The sequence below is a fragment of the Impatiens glandulifera genome, chromosome 6 (genome assembly GCF_907164915.1).
Source record: "Impatiens glandulifera chromosome 6, dImpGla2.1, whole genome shotgun sequence".
NCBI lineage: Eukaryota > Viridiplantae > Streptophyta > Magnoliopsida > Ericales > Balsaminaceae > Impatiens > Impatiens glandulifera.
Genome location: NC_061867.1, coordinates 688,389 through 704,370, shown reverse-complemented (window position 1 = coordinate 704,370; position 15,982 = coordinate 688,389). Strand labels below are relative to the sequence as shown.

The following is a 15,982-nucleotide window of genomic DNA, read 5'->3' as shown; positions in this document are numbered from 1 at the left end:
GATAAAACTTGGATTATTTTATTTTGGTTTAAATTTTCATGGTGTAGAACTCTATATTTAATTGTTTGAAAATAATGGATTTAGGGATAACAATAATACCCGAAAATATAATACCTAAAGATATTCTCTAGAAGGATAAGAGTAAAATTGAAATATCAGTTAGGTAGTTAGGCTTAGGGATGAGCATTGATCAATAAACTCATACATAAAAAATTATTCATACATATATATTAAAAATTTTAAAATTCGAAACTTTCTTTCTCTCTAATAAAATTTACATATATATTAAAATTAAAGTTCATAAAGACTTAGAAAGAAAAATGATCGTAATATCTATTATTTGAAGTACACATGGTCATCCCTAAACCTTAGGTGGAACCAATGGAGGATCTATGTAAAGTTTATCAGTGTAACCCAAAATATTGTGTATATAAAGGAGATTAGCGACTATAAATTAGGTATATTTTGTTTGATATTATTATCATTTAAACCCGGGTAGACTTTATGAAATTATTTAATTTAAGTAGATTCTAAATTCTAACTCCGCCCATACGACGTGAAATTGAGATTTTGAAAGATTTTAAAATATGGCTAAATCAATATTTTGTATAAAATATATATATATTTTTTCAAATCATGATAGAAATTTTAAATTTTGTCTTACTTTTTGTTTTTCATCTTAATATATAACAAAGAAAATGGTTCACTTTTCTAAACGCATTTGTTTACCGGATATATAACTTCAAGATATCATCTTACCGCCTATGACTTACCTTTCAATATTTTAGAAAATTTAGTTAAACTGGATTTAGAAACACTTGAGTTGAAATTGAGCTGAATTTGAACGATTAAAATATACATAATTAAAATATATTGTAGAATATTATTTTAACTAAATTAATACCACAATAAAATATTTAAAAAATACGTGTTTTAAGTATATATTAAATTTGATTTTTTTTTTCAATCCCATTTCAAACTTGCGTTTTCAAATGGTCGTTAAATACCTAGACATGAAATGAAGTATTTTACCAATATTATTAAATTTGTTAATATATATAACTAGAAAAATTATAAAACATTTGTTATCTAAACCAATATTTTTTTTGTCAATTGTTTTGAATTGAAAATTATCTAAATTTTTCTTTGAACAGTTTTTGTCTAATATATATATATGTGAAACATAAAGAAGTTGTATATAGAGAAATATTTTATTTGAACATAAGAAATTGTGAAAATGTGTCAACTACTGAAAAAAAAATAATTAAAATAGGTTAATCTGGTTTCATTTTATTGCCAACTTAACTCAGATTGGTGGCATTTAAATTCAATGAAAATAAATAAGTATTAAATTAGGTTAATCTGATTTCATTTTTTTCAAACAGTCCGCATTTGGACTTTAATTCAAATAGAAACCAGCAGCCAAAGTAAACAAATTGAAATAACAACTTATAAGCTATACCATTAATGGATTATTTGAAAACCACACAGTTTTTTTCTGTAAAAATGAACTAATAAACTGTAAACGTGTAAACAAATTCCAATTAGATATTATTTTTTTAAAGTAAATTAAAAAAATATCATTCAAATAACCCAATGATCAATCAACAATATACTCATCAATTATATAGCCTATTTATTTTTAATTTTTTTTTATAATTTTCCGTTACTAAATTCATGTTACTTAATTTTGCTAATTGTTCTTAGTATATTAACAACTTTGATGCATCAGTTCTATGCATTGAAGATTATATTGTTTATTTATTTATATCATACATTTTAAGTCAATGTTTTGGGTTTAAATTTTGAAGTTCAAATATATATATACAGATTGAAATTTTATACAAAGTTTAAATTTATTGTCTTTTTGAGTTTTTTTGTTTGTTTTAATGTTTTTTATTGATTTGTTTTATTTTATTTTATTATTAATTTTATTTGAATTAAGAAAAAATATATAGTCACTTGGTCTGTAATATTTTGTAGGAAAATATTTTTATATAATTTTTAAGATTTTCTCAAATTGTCATTTAGTGAAATTATTTGATTATTTAAAATTTAAATAAGTTTGAATTTAGTGTGTATATATATATTTATATATATTATAGTACTTTCTGAACATGGGGAGTTTTAAGAGACCAAATAAACTAAATTGTTATGATATTAATTAAAATATTTATTTACAAAATTATAAATATAATTGAACAGTTTTAATTTGTATTATTATGTTGCACAATAAAAAAAATTACCTCTCCTCAAATAGAGTATCATTGTGATATTAAACTATTAAATTTATTATTATAAAATTAGCATGCAAGTGATCATATTCATTGAATTCAATGTACACTTTATTAACATTTTTAATTGTCTCCACCACTTGATATATATATATATATATATATATATATATATATATATATATATATATATATATATATATATATATATATATATATATATATATATATATATATATATATATATATATATATATATATATATATATATATATAGTGATATTTAACAATTAATTTATTATATCATTAGCTATATATTATTAATTAATTGAAGGTATACCAAAATTTAATCTGACCAACTCAATTACATAAAAGAGAATTCCTTATTAAAAGTGTTGGGTTTAAAAGAATAAATGTCATAATTTTCTTTTCACTAAACACTATTTAAATTGTAATTTGAGGTGATGAATATAAATTTGTGCCTAGTTTATAAATTAAAAACAAAATATTTAAATAAATATTTTTAAAATAATAATTAGACCACCATTTGATATTAATATCATTATTAATCCATGAATAATAGTAGATGAATATATGTCAATAATTTTATACTTTTTGAAAATATTATTGTAATTTGTAATGGATTACCACACTAGCTAGCAAGTAAGAAAGTTACGTGTCAATACATTCATGTAGTACATTAATAGGTATATTTATCTATTCTTTTATGTTGAAACAAATTACTCAAATTTTCTCAAATATACTTATATATATTATGAGATTAAAATTAAACTAAGAAATTTCACAGTGTACACGATGAAGAAACTTTCTATTCTCACTGTCATTTTTCTTCTCACCCTGAGCCATGCTTTGGGTTATTTGTTCGATGACCAAATTGCTCGACTCATGACTATGAAAATTGCGAAAATTTTCACTAATCGCACCAATTCAAACCAGACGGAATGGGATCCGACAATTTGGGATAACGAAGAATTAGAAGAACATATTTCGCACAATGTTGGGGAAAAAGAAGATGATCGAATAATCTACAACAATCTTGGTCTTCCTGGTCAGCCCAAAACAGTATCATTCAAACAATATGCTGGATACGTTAAAGTTGATAAATCGAAAGGACGTCACATGTTTTATTACTTTGCTGAAGCGGTTCATTCTCCGTCTCAGAAACCCCTTGTGTTATGGCTCAATGGAGGTACTTTATATAATTCAATATAAATCATTTTAATTATGAGTATAGATAAATTTTAAAACTAATTTAGATTAGTGCAGGTCCTGGTTGTTCATCTTTAGGGTATGGTGCCATGGGAGAGAATGGGCCATTTGGAGTTAACCCAGATGGGAAAACTCTATTCAATAGGCCTTATTCGTGGAATAAAGGTCATTTTTTTAAATTCAATTTTTATGCTTAATTCTTCGACAATTTGTTTCATTTTTATTTTCCTAAGATATTTTTTTATTGATGATCCAGCTGCGAACATTCTATATTTAGAATCTCCAACAAGTGTAGGATTTTCGTATTCCAACGATACAACAGATTATAAGGATTTAGGAGACAAAAATTCAGGTGGGGAAAATAATGTGATTTGGTTATTTAATTTATTTGTTGAGTATTTTTGTTAATTGAACATTAATTTCTTATTTATAGCTCGAGATGCATACGCATTCTTATTAAAATGGTTTGAAAGATTTTCGGAATACAAAGATCGAGATTTCTATATGGCCGGAGAAAGCTATGCAGGTAATAAAATGTTTAGAATTTTTATTTCTAAAAAATACTAATATTTTAATTTGGGTGGCGCCTATAGGTATTTATATTCCAGAATTGGCAGATTTAATTCGTCACAAAAATATGAAGGCTGGCAAGCCCATAATCCGACTAAAGGGAATTATGGTTTGTGATTATTATTATTTTTCATATATAAATGAAATAAGATGAAATATAACACTAAGCTAAGTAATAATTTATTTAAATGATCAGTTAGGAAATCCGATAATTGACAGAGATATAGAAATAAAAGGCACCTATGACTATCTTTGGACTCATGCTCTGATTTCCGATGAAACTCATAGTTTGATTACGAAATATTGTTTCGATCCTTCTTCTGATTCTCCTGAATCAATCGAAAAATGTCACAATCTCTTGACCACGGCATACAATGAAACTGGAATAATCGACCCTTATGCCATTTATGCTCCGGTTTGTCACATTCCTAAAAACTCTTCCTTGCCGGTTTCGTCTCCAACACGAGAACATGGCAGTTATGATCCTTGCTTAGAAATTTACGTAAAATCGTATCTTAATCTTCCACAAGTGCAAAAAGCTCTTCATGTCAAGCCGACTTCTTGGAACCATTGCTGGCAAGTACTCAACTCAAATATAATAATAATAGTTATTTGGATCTTATTTAAAAATTATGATAATTATTTGTTCATTTTGTACGGGAAGGTCTTCAAGGACAGATGGAATTTGGAAAATTTTCGAAGATTCAATGTTTGGTGTATACAAAAGGCTCATTGATGCTCAAATTAGAATATTGGTTTATAGTGGAGATATCGATTCAATAGTTTCTGTTACTTCCACACGATACTCTCTTAATACTCTCAACCTTAAAGTGATTAAATCGTGGCATCCGTGGGTCGAAATTAAATCCCAAGAGGTTTAATAATGACAAAATTTATTTAATTCAATGAGAAAATCATACATATTTTAATGCAAATTAATAACTTTTCCATTTTATTTTAATATGTAGGTGGCTGGATATAAGGTGGTTTACAAAGGTCTTACTTTTGCGACGGTTAGGGGAGCCGGGCATCAAGTGCCACTATTTCAACCCCTAAGAGCATTTACTTTGTTTAAGATGTTTTTGGGTAATATGTTCTCTTGATCCTTTGTTGTTTATTTCATAAAACTTGGATTATTTTATTTTGGTTTAAATTTTGATGGTGTAAAACTGTAAAATTGATTGCACCAAAAAACATACCTACCTATATTCTTTTGACGAGGTTTGAGTAAAAATGAAATATAATTCGGGTTTGGGAATGAGTAATGATTGATCCCAAACTAATAGTCAATAGATAAATAAAAATAGCTCATACACATTAAAATTTTAATATTTATAACTTTCTTTCCCTCTAATCATAAATTTAGTCTATCATTATTTGTTTCGTTCTGTGATAATATCGAGTATTTAGCATAGTTTTGAAATCTGTACGTTCCGACCGGCGAACCTGGTGAACCGGCCGTCAAACCGGACTGGGTTGATGAAAAAATAGAAAATGCAATCAATCCAGTTAAATCTGGCTAGTGCGCCAGTTGGACCGAAAATCGGCAACACGGGTTATAGTGAATTTACTATGAACAAAGGGGTCTATGGAGTTTGGTTGAAAGAAGTTTTGAGGAGGAACGGTTCTGACTCATATACAACAGACTGTATTGAAAGAATTTCGAGTTAAAGACAATAAGACAAACCACGGTTTATTTCTATTAATATGGAATAAAATTGGGACTCAATCCAAAATAGCAAACACCAAAATAGTTGTGTTTTTTTTTAAAAAAACTTTAACTACATTTACCTATGTTGTGGTGTTAATTGAATAAACAAGATGATTATTGATGAACTTCAAAGTACCTTATCTATTCATTAACAAAAATTTAAAAGGAATGAGAATGAAGATGATTATACTACTAGCTATAGCTAGAGGAGGTAGATGTAGGGATATGATTGCTGATAAATCTCTAATTGAGTGTTATACAACCTAGGACATTATATAACAAAGTGTCTAGACTGGAAAAAGGAAATGAACTTTTTCTGAAAAAGATGAAGAAGAGGGGAGGTGATGCTAATTAATGACTTTTTTTGAAAAAATGATAATGCTAGAAATGATGGTTCAAAAAAGTACAATGAATGAAGACAATGTGTAGTTATTGGATTCAGGTTGTTCAAATCACATCTCTGGAAATCTTGAGTGGTTCTCACAATTGGACACTAATTTTGAGCATTCTCTTAAGTTGGGAAACAATATCAGACTTACAATTAAGGGCAAATGAACTATCAAAATGAAGATTGATGGCATATAAGACAACTTATTGTTGATATATATATTTTTTTGGAATTAAAGGAGAATTAGCATGACACTCCACAACCATAGTTCCCGCTTAAATTCAAAGCGCTTTAAGATAGAATTCAACCCGTGACATTTTGATCTCTTAAGCTTTAAGCTGACTCTTACCACTGAGCTATCTTGATGGTATAGTTGATGTATATTATGCTCCAGAACTATTATGTAATTTATTGAGCATGCAGAAAAAAAAAAGTTTGAATGTAAGATTTATCATTCTCAAAGAGGGATTGATTATGACTACCAAAATGAGTGGAAATATGTTGTTTAAACTGAATGCAACTAAAATTAATATGGAGGAAATAAAACTTCAAGGAGAATCATGTCTTAAAAACTCTATTGAAGAAGACTCTCTGTTGTGGCATATTAACTTCAGAAATCTTCAAACAATGCAAACTACACAGATATGGTGAAATGATTTGACTTTCAAGAAGGTTGCAACTAGTTCATTCTGATTTGTATGCCCCTGTTACACGAGCTTCTATTGGAGGGAAAATGTATGTTCTTACCTTTATTGATGATTTTAGTAGAAAGATGTGTGTTTATTTTCATTATGATAAATCACATAAATTTGATAAATTTAAAACTTTTAAATGAAATTGGAGAGCCATTTGATAATCCATCAATTTGTTTTTATCAGTAAACAACAATGAAAGAATTCAATGTTTTTTTGTGAAGAAAAGACATTAAGAGGCAGCTTTAAATACATCTGAAATAAGAAATAGAAGCATAATGAATTCAGTAAATACATGTTGTCAAGTAAAGAATTTTGGGTTGAAATTGTCTATTAATTAATGTACTTATGTGTTGATTGAATAACAAGACTCCTGGAGAAGTATGGAGTAATGTCAAGCCATTGGTTAATCATTTGAGAATCTTTGGATGCAATGGATATACCAGAACAAAAATATGTATAAATATTACTTCGCAGCAACTTGATACTAATTTTCAAATACCGAATGATAGCATCAAACCACATTACAAACACATATTATAATGAAAAATAACTACAATCTATCTATCCTAATCTGTCTTAATACTACTTGGTAATAACTTGATACTAATTTCCAAATAGGGTTTGATCCGGGTGGAAATTCATTGATCTCCCATTTTTCAAACACTCCCCATTTGGACTTTAATCAAAATCTGTATTCAAATAGAAACCAACATCCAAGGTATTCAAATTGAAATAACAACTGAGCTATAACATTAATAGATTATTTGAAAACCACAGTTTTTTTCTTTTCAAAATGAACTAACAAACTGTAAACCTTCAAACCCCAAACTTCAATAAAAGATTAGAAATATGATAGGTTATAGATTAGACAGTGATTTACAAAGAGATCACCCTAGAATCAAGTTGAAGCTTTAGTTTTTTCTTCAAAATGATCTTCCCAACTTAAAAAAAAACAGACTCCAATTTCTTATATTACCGTTGTAAAGCATAAGTTACCGTTATTAGACACGGTTCTTCTTCCTTTTATTTATTTATTTATTAATTTTCGCACACTGAGTCCCTAGGCTTCTGCGTTTGGTGCAAAGAGACCCTTTATCTTTACATGTTCATCTTATCCCCGGGCTAAAGTCGCTGGGCTTCCTGGCTTTGGGCCAAACCTTTAATGTCATAGAAAAAGAATAATTAATGGCTTATTTGGGCTATATAAGATAATATCAAAATATTAAAACTACATAATTATCTCGAAGTCAAAGATTGAGAAATTCAGTATAGAGAACAAATTACTTTGATTCTTAGAATGCTTTACATTGATGTGAAAATTGGGGAGGATTGCTGTTACTTTCAATGTTTCAGCTGAACCGTATAAAAAAATTACATAAAAAATATATATGGAACCCATAAATTTTTTTAAAATAATTAATAAATTTTTGTAGTCCCAACTCGAAACCATTAAGATAAATTAATAATTCGCTAAATTTATAAGATAATATATTTTTATTAATGCATATAAGTCCCATATAATATATAAATTAATAATTTCATATTACATCAAAATGATAGATATTTATTCAAAGATGTATTTTTATAACAAGACTCTAATGTAATTTGCTTCCTTTTAAAATTGATGTCTCCTTGTACTTTATCTTGAATCATTCTTACTCATTATGGAGCTGTGGCTTACTATGTTCATATTGCAAGACAAAATTACGCAATGTAATTATTATTTGAAGGACATTATTTCGTGAGACCGGCTACAACCATGTACAGGTACATGAATGTGTTTATTTAATTATTATTTATATTCATAAACTTAGTTTAAATTCATGAATGAATTAGGTTTAGTAATATTTATAAATGTATTTAATTTATTTAAATTCATACATCTATAATTTATGCCTTTATAATTTATTTAAATTTATGCATCTATAATTTAATTACTTTCAGTAATTTATTTAATTTACTAATTCATGAATATTTCAATAAATTAATAAATTATTAATTTATCGATTAATTAATAAATTATTAATTTTTTATTAGATTGATGATTAATTAATAATTTTTCCCGTCCAAGGATATTAATTTATATAGGTTGTATGTAAGGATGACTTAATCTATGGCACATTCAAACTTTCAAAGGAACAACAGATCTATGTCTATGTCGTGAAAATTACGTCCGACTATTTTTCAAAAGATGAGTGATAGGAGAGAAAATTTAGGAGAGATAATGGGAGAGAATAGTCATCACATCACTATCAAGAAAAAGTGTGAAGAGAGAATTTTTTTATTTTTTATCGAATAAAATTGTGCTACATTATTTCTTCTCAAATTTTCTCCCCCAATTATTTATCTTTTTAAAATTATAAAATAAAATAAAAATTAAGATTACATCTTTTTACCTTAACAATCAATTTGTGAGCTCAAATGTCAGGTTATATGTATAACTCAAATATCTATACCAAATCAAAATTATCTTTAGGAAGATAATATATTGATTAAGTATTACATATTAGGCAAAATTTGGATCCTAGGAAAAAATAAAATAATTTTTATTTAATTTACTCTATTTTATATTATATTAAAAAATATAATAATTTTACATTATAATTAATAAAAATTATTTAGTCTAGTAAATATTATAATAATATTTATTAAAAAAAATTGGTTAAAATTTTGTAGAGAGCAATTAAATTGTTCCTCTAATAGATGTAAATGGTTCCTTAGAAAATAATCTCAAGAGGTAATTATATTATGACTCCTTTTATTTATTTATAAGTATTATGTTGTATTTGGAAGGACTTCCATTGTTTTTTTTTATAGTTTGATTAATAAAATATTTTATCTTATACATTAAAATAAGCATAAATTAACTTATGTCAATAATTTTTATTTTCCAACTTTGCTATTCAATTTACGGCTAATTTCATAGAAAATGTTCACTTTTCTCATGTATGCATTTGTATCATTTTTTTTTTTACTTTTAGCTCTAGAAATCCTTTTACAATCTTCCCCAAAAGAAAAAAGAAAAAGCCAAATCAATACAAGACAAAAAAAATATTATAACAATATTTTGAAGTCAATAAATCTCTTTATTAATTACAGTAATATTATTTTATTATATGATCTATAATAAAGGTATTTAAATATTGTTTTCAATTGAAACTTATCAAATTCCTCCATTAAGTTTTTTAAAGATATTTTTATGGCTCAAATAATATATACTAATGAATTGTTAATCCTTAGCTAATTAGTAGTCAACTAATATATTAATATTATCCTTATTTTTAAAATATTATGAAATTTTAATAAAAATAATCCTATTTTTTTTTAATAAAAGTTTTTGCACGCTATGTTATTAGAGATGTTCCTAATTCTATGGATTTTGTTTATATATGCTTAGACCAAATTTGGGAGATTCAATATCTATTTTTTATATTTGTTTTTGTATATTCTTGTATTATTTTTTCTTTTATTTTTAATTATTTGTAATATCAATATTCTATCTTTCAATATATGATTATAATATAATAAGAGATATAGTAAATAGATGATATTCAACTCGGGTATTAAAGGACGATATTATCTTAAAATGACTTAGACATGAACGAGATGCGTTAAAATATTTCTCTAATAAATAATGATAATTATTAAACTTAGTAAAGAGAATTTAAGAAAATTTCTATATTATATATATAAGTTTCTTTAATAGAAGTTGCCTAATAATTCATTTTAAACTAATCAATAATTTAATAAATAATTAAGTCATTTTGAGAGAAAGCATCCAGCTTTATCTTCATTTTGAGAGAAAGCATTCAGCTTTATCTTAGTCGTGTTATACATAATACTATTATTATAACGTTCTCTTCATTTTGAGAGAAAGCATTCAGCTTTATCTTAGTCGTGTTATACATAATACTATTATTATAACGTTCTCTGATATTCGTTTTGGATAGTTGGGAAGTTATTTATTTTTTAAAAGATTAACGAGCTCGATAACTTTTTGAATAATTTGTTTACAATTTTTTTCTTATTTTCATATTTGGTGACTTTTATTTATTTTAATATATATTTATCATTTAAAAAAATAGTTATTATGAAAGATAAATAAGAGAACAATTACTAATTTTGACTAACAATTGTGCACAAGTGTCTTTTTCAACTATTTTGTAAATATGTGGATTCGTTGTCTTTATTCTATTTTTCTTTTTTAAATCAAAAGGCTTCATTTTCTATTATTTACCATTCAACCTTAAACTCTAAGTGTAAAATTTGAAAATCGAAATTATTAGATTATTTGTGATGATTAAATATATTTAAAATTTCATGTATTACTATATTAATAATTAAAAATTGTTATTAAAACATTATTTTTTCTAACTTCAAATTAGACATTCTGAAAAAGAATTATATTTTGATTAAAAAAAAAACTATTTTGACAACTCAATTCTCGTCAAATAATTAATTTGAGAGAATGTTTGATCCATTTTAATTTCTTATTAAATAGAAGTAGTCAAGTTTAAGTTTAGTTATAAAGTGAGGTCTAAGAGAATAAAATGTGTACACTATTATACTTTTAAAAAGTAACTTTTGATTAAACAATAGTAATTAATTATATTGCTTACATTGAATAAATTCTCCTCCTAAGTAATTTGTATTATATATACATCCAAGCCAACACCAAATGAACAACTTAACCATCTCCATGGGGAAGAAGCTAATTTCTCTCCTCACTCTCATTATTCTTTCGATCACTGTGACCTATGCAGCTTCGATCCACCAAGTCGCTAGACTCAGGGTTCCAAGAAATGCAAAAGTTTTCGCAAGTCACACCTCAAGTGAGAGCGGCTGGGATCCAACAATATGGGACAATGAACAATTAGAAGAAATGAGCAACATACACGATGTTGATGTTGGGGAAAAGGAACATGATCGCATAACTTATAATGGTCATGGGCTTCCTGGGCAGCCAAAACCAGCATCATTCGAGCAATACGCTGGATATGTTAAAATTGATAAATCAAAAGGACGACACCTATTTTATTATTTTGCTGAGGCGGATCATTTACGTGATACAAAACCACTTGTTTTATGGTTCAATGGAGGTAATATATATATCATTTTGAAATGAATTCACTTATATGAAAATTGTTACATTTTTAAATGAATTAAATAAAATTGTAGGTCCTGGTTGTTCATCATTTGGGTATGGTGCCTTGCAAGAACTTGGACCATTTGGAGTTAACCCAGATGGGAAAACTCTCTTCTCAAGGCCCTATTCATGGAACAAAGGTATTTTTCCTTCCTTTTTGTGTTTGTATTTTAAAGAAAATTATAAGTTTTTTACTTACAAATTTAACTTTTTATCAACAATCTATGATGAAGCTGCAAACATGTTGTTTCTCGAATCTCCAACGAGCGTAGGATTTTCTTATTCCAACGATACATCAGATTACGATAATTTGGGAGATCAAAATACAGGTTCATAATATTATAAAAGGATTAAGTTGTTTAAGTAAGACTATATTAATTTATATTTAATATGTTATTTATGTAGCTCGAGATACATACAAATTTCTATTAAAATGGTTGAAAAGGTTTCCTGAGTACAAGAATCGAGATTTTTATTTGGTCGGAGAAAGCTATGCAGGTAACTTAATTTAAATAGTAGTTTAATGGTTTATTTTTAAAATTTGATTTTCAATATGTTTTTAAACAGTTATTATTATAAATTTTTTAAAATAATTTTAGAAAATATAAATAATAATAATTTTCTTGCCTACAGGAATCTATATCCCACAATTGGCAGATTTAATTCTACACGAGAATTATAAAGCTGGCAAACCGATCATCAAACTCAAGGGAATTATGGTTAGAAAATATTTTGATTAATGTCTATATATATTTCATTTTTTTTTTATAATAAATATTATTTTTTATCAAATAAAATATATCAAAATAGCCAAAAAAATAAAAATAAAATTATTGTTGAAGATCAAATACACTATGGAGTCTGAGAAATTAAGGCCATGCATATTAATAGAAACCCTAGCTATATGAAGTCTAAGGATCAAAATGAGATATATTTATTTTTAAATAGGTGTTTTTTTTGTTAAATTCATTTTTATCAATTTATTTTAATGAACATATTCATTAAGTGTTCTACTTATATATTCAGATGGGCAATCCAGATATAAATGATTTCACAGACCAAAAAGGCACATATGATTATGTTTGGTCTCACGGTCTTCTTTCAGACGAAACACATAAGTTGATCATGAAAAACTGCTTTGAGAATTCTTCGAATTTGAATTCCTCGGAATGTAGCGATATCAAGACTAAAGGAGACGATGAAGGTGGGGATATTGATCCTTATGCCATTTATGCTCCATTATGTCGTATTCCAGAAAATGCAACATTGCCCGTGTCACCACCAACACCGAAACAAGGAGGTTATGATCCATGCGTCAATAAATACGCTCTTTCGTATCTTAATCTTCCTCATGTACAAAAAGCTCTCCATGTCAAGCCAACTAAATGGGATTTGTGCAGGCTAGTTCGATGAATCTTTTTTACTATTTATATATTATTGCGAGTCGATGTTTACAATATTATTCACGACCATTCTTGTTTGTCCAATGCAGTTCTTATAGCAAAAATTGGAAAGATTATACAAGAACAATGCTTCAAGTATACCCTAGGCTCATTAATTCCAAAATTAAAATACACATTTACAGGTAACATTTTATTTCACTCTACAATGTAATCATAATGTTTTGATTTAAAATTTCAATTTTAATCGTTTTACTTTTAATGTGTCTAGTGGAGATACAGATTCAATAGTTTCTGTGACGTCCACACGTTACTCTCTCGCTGCACTCAATCTCAAAGTGGTTCAGCCGTGGCAACCGTGGATGGACTATAAGAACAAAGATGTAATTTACAATATTGTACATGCATGAGAATCATTTTGTTATATGTAATTTTCATCAAATTAATCAATGGTTTTTGTTTTGTATGATAATTGATAGGTTGGTGGCTATAAGGTGGTCTATGAAGGTCTCACATTTAAGACAATTCGAGACGCTGGACATCAAGTGCCGCAATTTCAAGCTGGCCGTGCCTTTTTTGTATTCACCGAGTTTTTAGGACATTAGATGGGTGTGTTGGGAACTTGATTAATAAACCAATTATATATCAATTATTATTAATGATTTTTTTTTTCTCTCTTAAGAAATTAGGGATCGAATGTACCTTCATCTTGTTTCTTTTATGTTTGAATAAACAACAATTAATTTGATCGATATACATTATTATTAAGATGTTCAATCGAACTGAGCAACCAAATTTCCAATCTAACCAGTGGGGATCGATTATAATTATAATGTTACAAATATGTCATTTTATATTTTTAATAAAGATATTAGAGATTAATCGAGGATATAGGGCCCTAAGCCAAACCTTTGGTGGCCTAAAAGGAAATAGTAATGAGAGAGTATTTATAATTTTACAAATATGTATATTTATTTAAAGGTATAACATATTACCCAAAAATATAAAGCACCAAGTCAATTTTCATCATATAAAAGAAGAGTAATAATTTATTTAGTCATAAAGACCCTACTAAAAATAATTGGAATAATACGCCATGTAATAACAAAATTGTTCCAAATTTAAATCACATAATTTTATATATTCAAGATTAGAAGTTATTGTCAAGTATTAAATCATACCATTGTACAAACTATTATATCTTTTAGTCAATGGAATCACAAAATAATTCCGAATTCTTAACACAAAGTTTGAGTTATTCAATATTAGAAATTATTTAGTACTATATAAAAATAATAATTAAGTTTTATGTTTCTTTCTACTCGGTTCTTTTTTTAAAATCATTCTCTCAATAGTGACTTAAAAATTTTATGCAGTACTATAAAAAAAAATTTAGGTTTTATATTTCTTTCTACTCGCTCTCCATCTCTACAATATTGTTTTTAAATTCAAAATTTAGGCCCAAAAAAATGAATGAGACGGCCATGTCTTTAATAATAAAATTGTGACATATTAACCAATTTAACATGAATTGATGAGAATGGTATAAGCATCTCGAATTAAAGCACCAAGTTTGAGTTAGCCAAAATTAGATGTTATTGTGAGTGGTAAATCTTATAAACAAACTCTTGTTATTTTTAATAGTTACACGATGTTAGACATATTAACCAACTATAGAGAAAAAGCTCGAGTTATTCAAAATTAGAACAATTATATCTTTAGGTAGTAAATAAATAATGAAATGTTAACAACTTGACATGAATTAAATATCAAATTCAAATCATAAAGCTAAAATTATTCAAAATTGGATGTTATAATTCCGGGGTAAATCTTATCACTATAGAAACTAAAACAATATTCTTTTGCAGTCAATAAATCTCTTTATTATTTACAGTAATACTATTGTTACATAATATCTTTAATATGATCTATAATAAATTAAGGTATTTAAATATTTGTGTAACTTAAGTTATTAATTTAAGATAATTTATGTCATTTGCTACTCAAATAGTATATACTGGTAAATTGTTAATCCCATTTTTTTTTTGTTATCAATCAAATAATAGATTTAAATACATTTATTTTAAATAAATTAAATATGAAAACTATTTTAATTAAAATAATCTACTAATACTCACTTCCTAAATACAGAATATTCAGACATTTTTTTTTAATATGATGGCAAGTTGTTGAACTAAAGTTTATTAATAATTTGTTTATCCGATTTATGACGTTACAATTGCGTCCTTTGAATTTTAATATGATACAAATATCAAACAAAATATATATTAGAAGAAAAAAAATCATATATATATATCTTTTTCTTTTTGAGATATAATGTAAAAAATTTAATATTAATGATTTGTTTATACGATTTAAACAATTTTTTAATTATATCATATATATATATATATATATATATTTAATATAATAAAAATATCTTTTATTTTGACTGGCAAAGGCAAAGAAAGTGTTATTAATATATATATGGGAAGAATGTCAATTTTACACACCAAGTTGTAGGAAGGTGTCAAATTTACTTATTAAGTATCAAAATTCTATTTATATGTATGAATTTGTCAAAAAATGTCAAATATATTTAAAATAA

General features: G+C 26.2%; 2 protein-coding genes across 2 annotated transcripts; both read left to right on the top strand.

Annotated features, from left to right (window-relative positions):
* The first annotated feature begins 3,050 nt into the window (after positions 1 to 3,050).
* Positions 3,051 to 5,137, top strand: LOC124941545 (serine carboxypeptidase 1-like). Its single transcript, XM_047481885.1, has 8 exons — positions 3,051 to 3,444; positions 3,522 to 3,629; positions 3,721 to 3,816; positions 3,898 to 3,990; positions 4,058 to 4,143; positions 4,231 to 4,625; positions 4,723 to 4,909; positions 5,003 to 5,137. The coding sequence occupies exons 1-8, from the start codon at positions 3,051 to 3,053 to the stop codon at positions 5,135 to 5,137; spliced, it is 1,494 nt and encodes a 497-aa protein (XP_047337841.1).
* A 6,390-nt stretch (positions 5,138 to 11,527) lies between these two features.
* Positions 11,528 to 14,030, top strand: LOC124941543 (serine carboxypeptidase 1-like). Its single transcript, XM_047481883.1, has 9 exons — positions 11,528 to 11,927; positions 12,007 to 12,114; positions 12,208 to 12,303; positions 12,380 to 12,472; positions 12,608 to 12,693; positions 13,001 to 13,374; positions 13,467 to 13,559; positions 13,646 to 13,757; positions 13,854 to 14,030. The coding sequence occupies exons 1-9, from the start codon at positions 11,528 to 11,530 to the stop codon at positions 13,977 to 13,979; spliced, it is 1,488 nt and encodes a 495-aa protein (XP_047337839.1). The 3' UTR covers positions 13,980 to 14,030.
* The last annotated feature ends 1,952 nt before the right edge of the window (positions 14,031 to 15,982 follow it).

Bases quoted from the DNA above. Each gene is read 5' to 3' on its own strand.
- LOC124941543 (XM_047481883.1), top strand. From the start codon at position 11,528: ATGGGGAAGAAGCTAATTTCTCTCCTCACTCTCATTATTCTTTCGATC. The intron at 12,304-12,379 runs GTTCATAATATT...TTATTTATGTAG, and splicing joins TTTGGGAGATCAAAATACAG to CTCGAGATACATACAAATTT. The intron at 13,560-13,645 runs GTAACATTTTAT...TAATGTGTCTAG, and splicing joins ATTAAAATACACATTTACAG to TGGAGATACAGATTCAATAG.
- LOC124941545 (XM_047481885.1), top strand. From the start codon at position 3,051: ATGAAGAAACTTTCTATTCTCACTGTCATTTTTCTTCTCACCCTGAGC. The intron at 3,630-3,720 runs GTCATTTTTTTA...TTGATGATCCAG, and splicing joins GCCTTATTCGTGGAATAAAG to CTGCGAACATTCTATATTTA. The intron at 4,144-4,230 runs GTTTGTGATTAT...TTAAATGATCAG, and splicing joins TCCGACTAAAGGGAATTATG to TTAGGAAATCCGATAATTGA.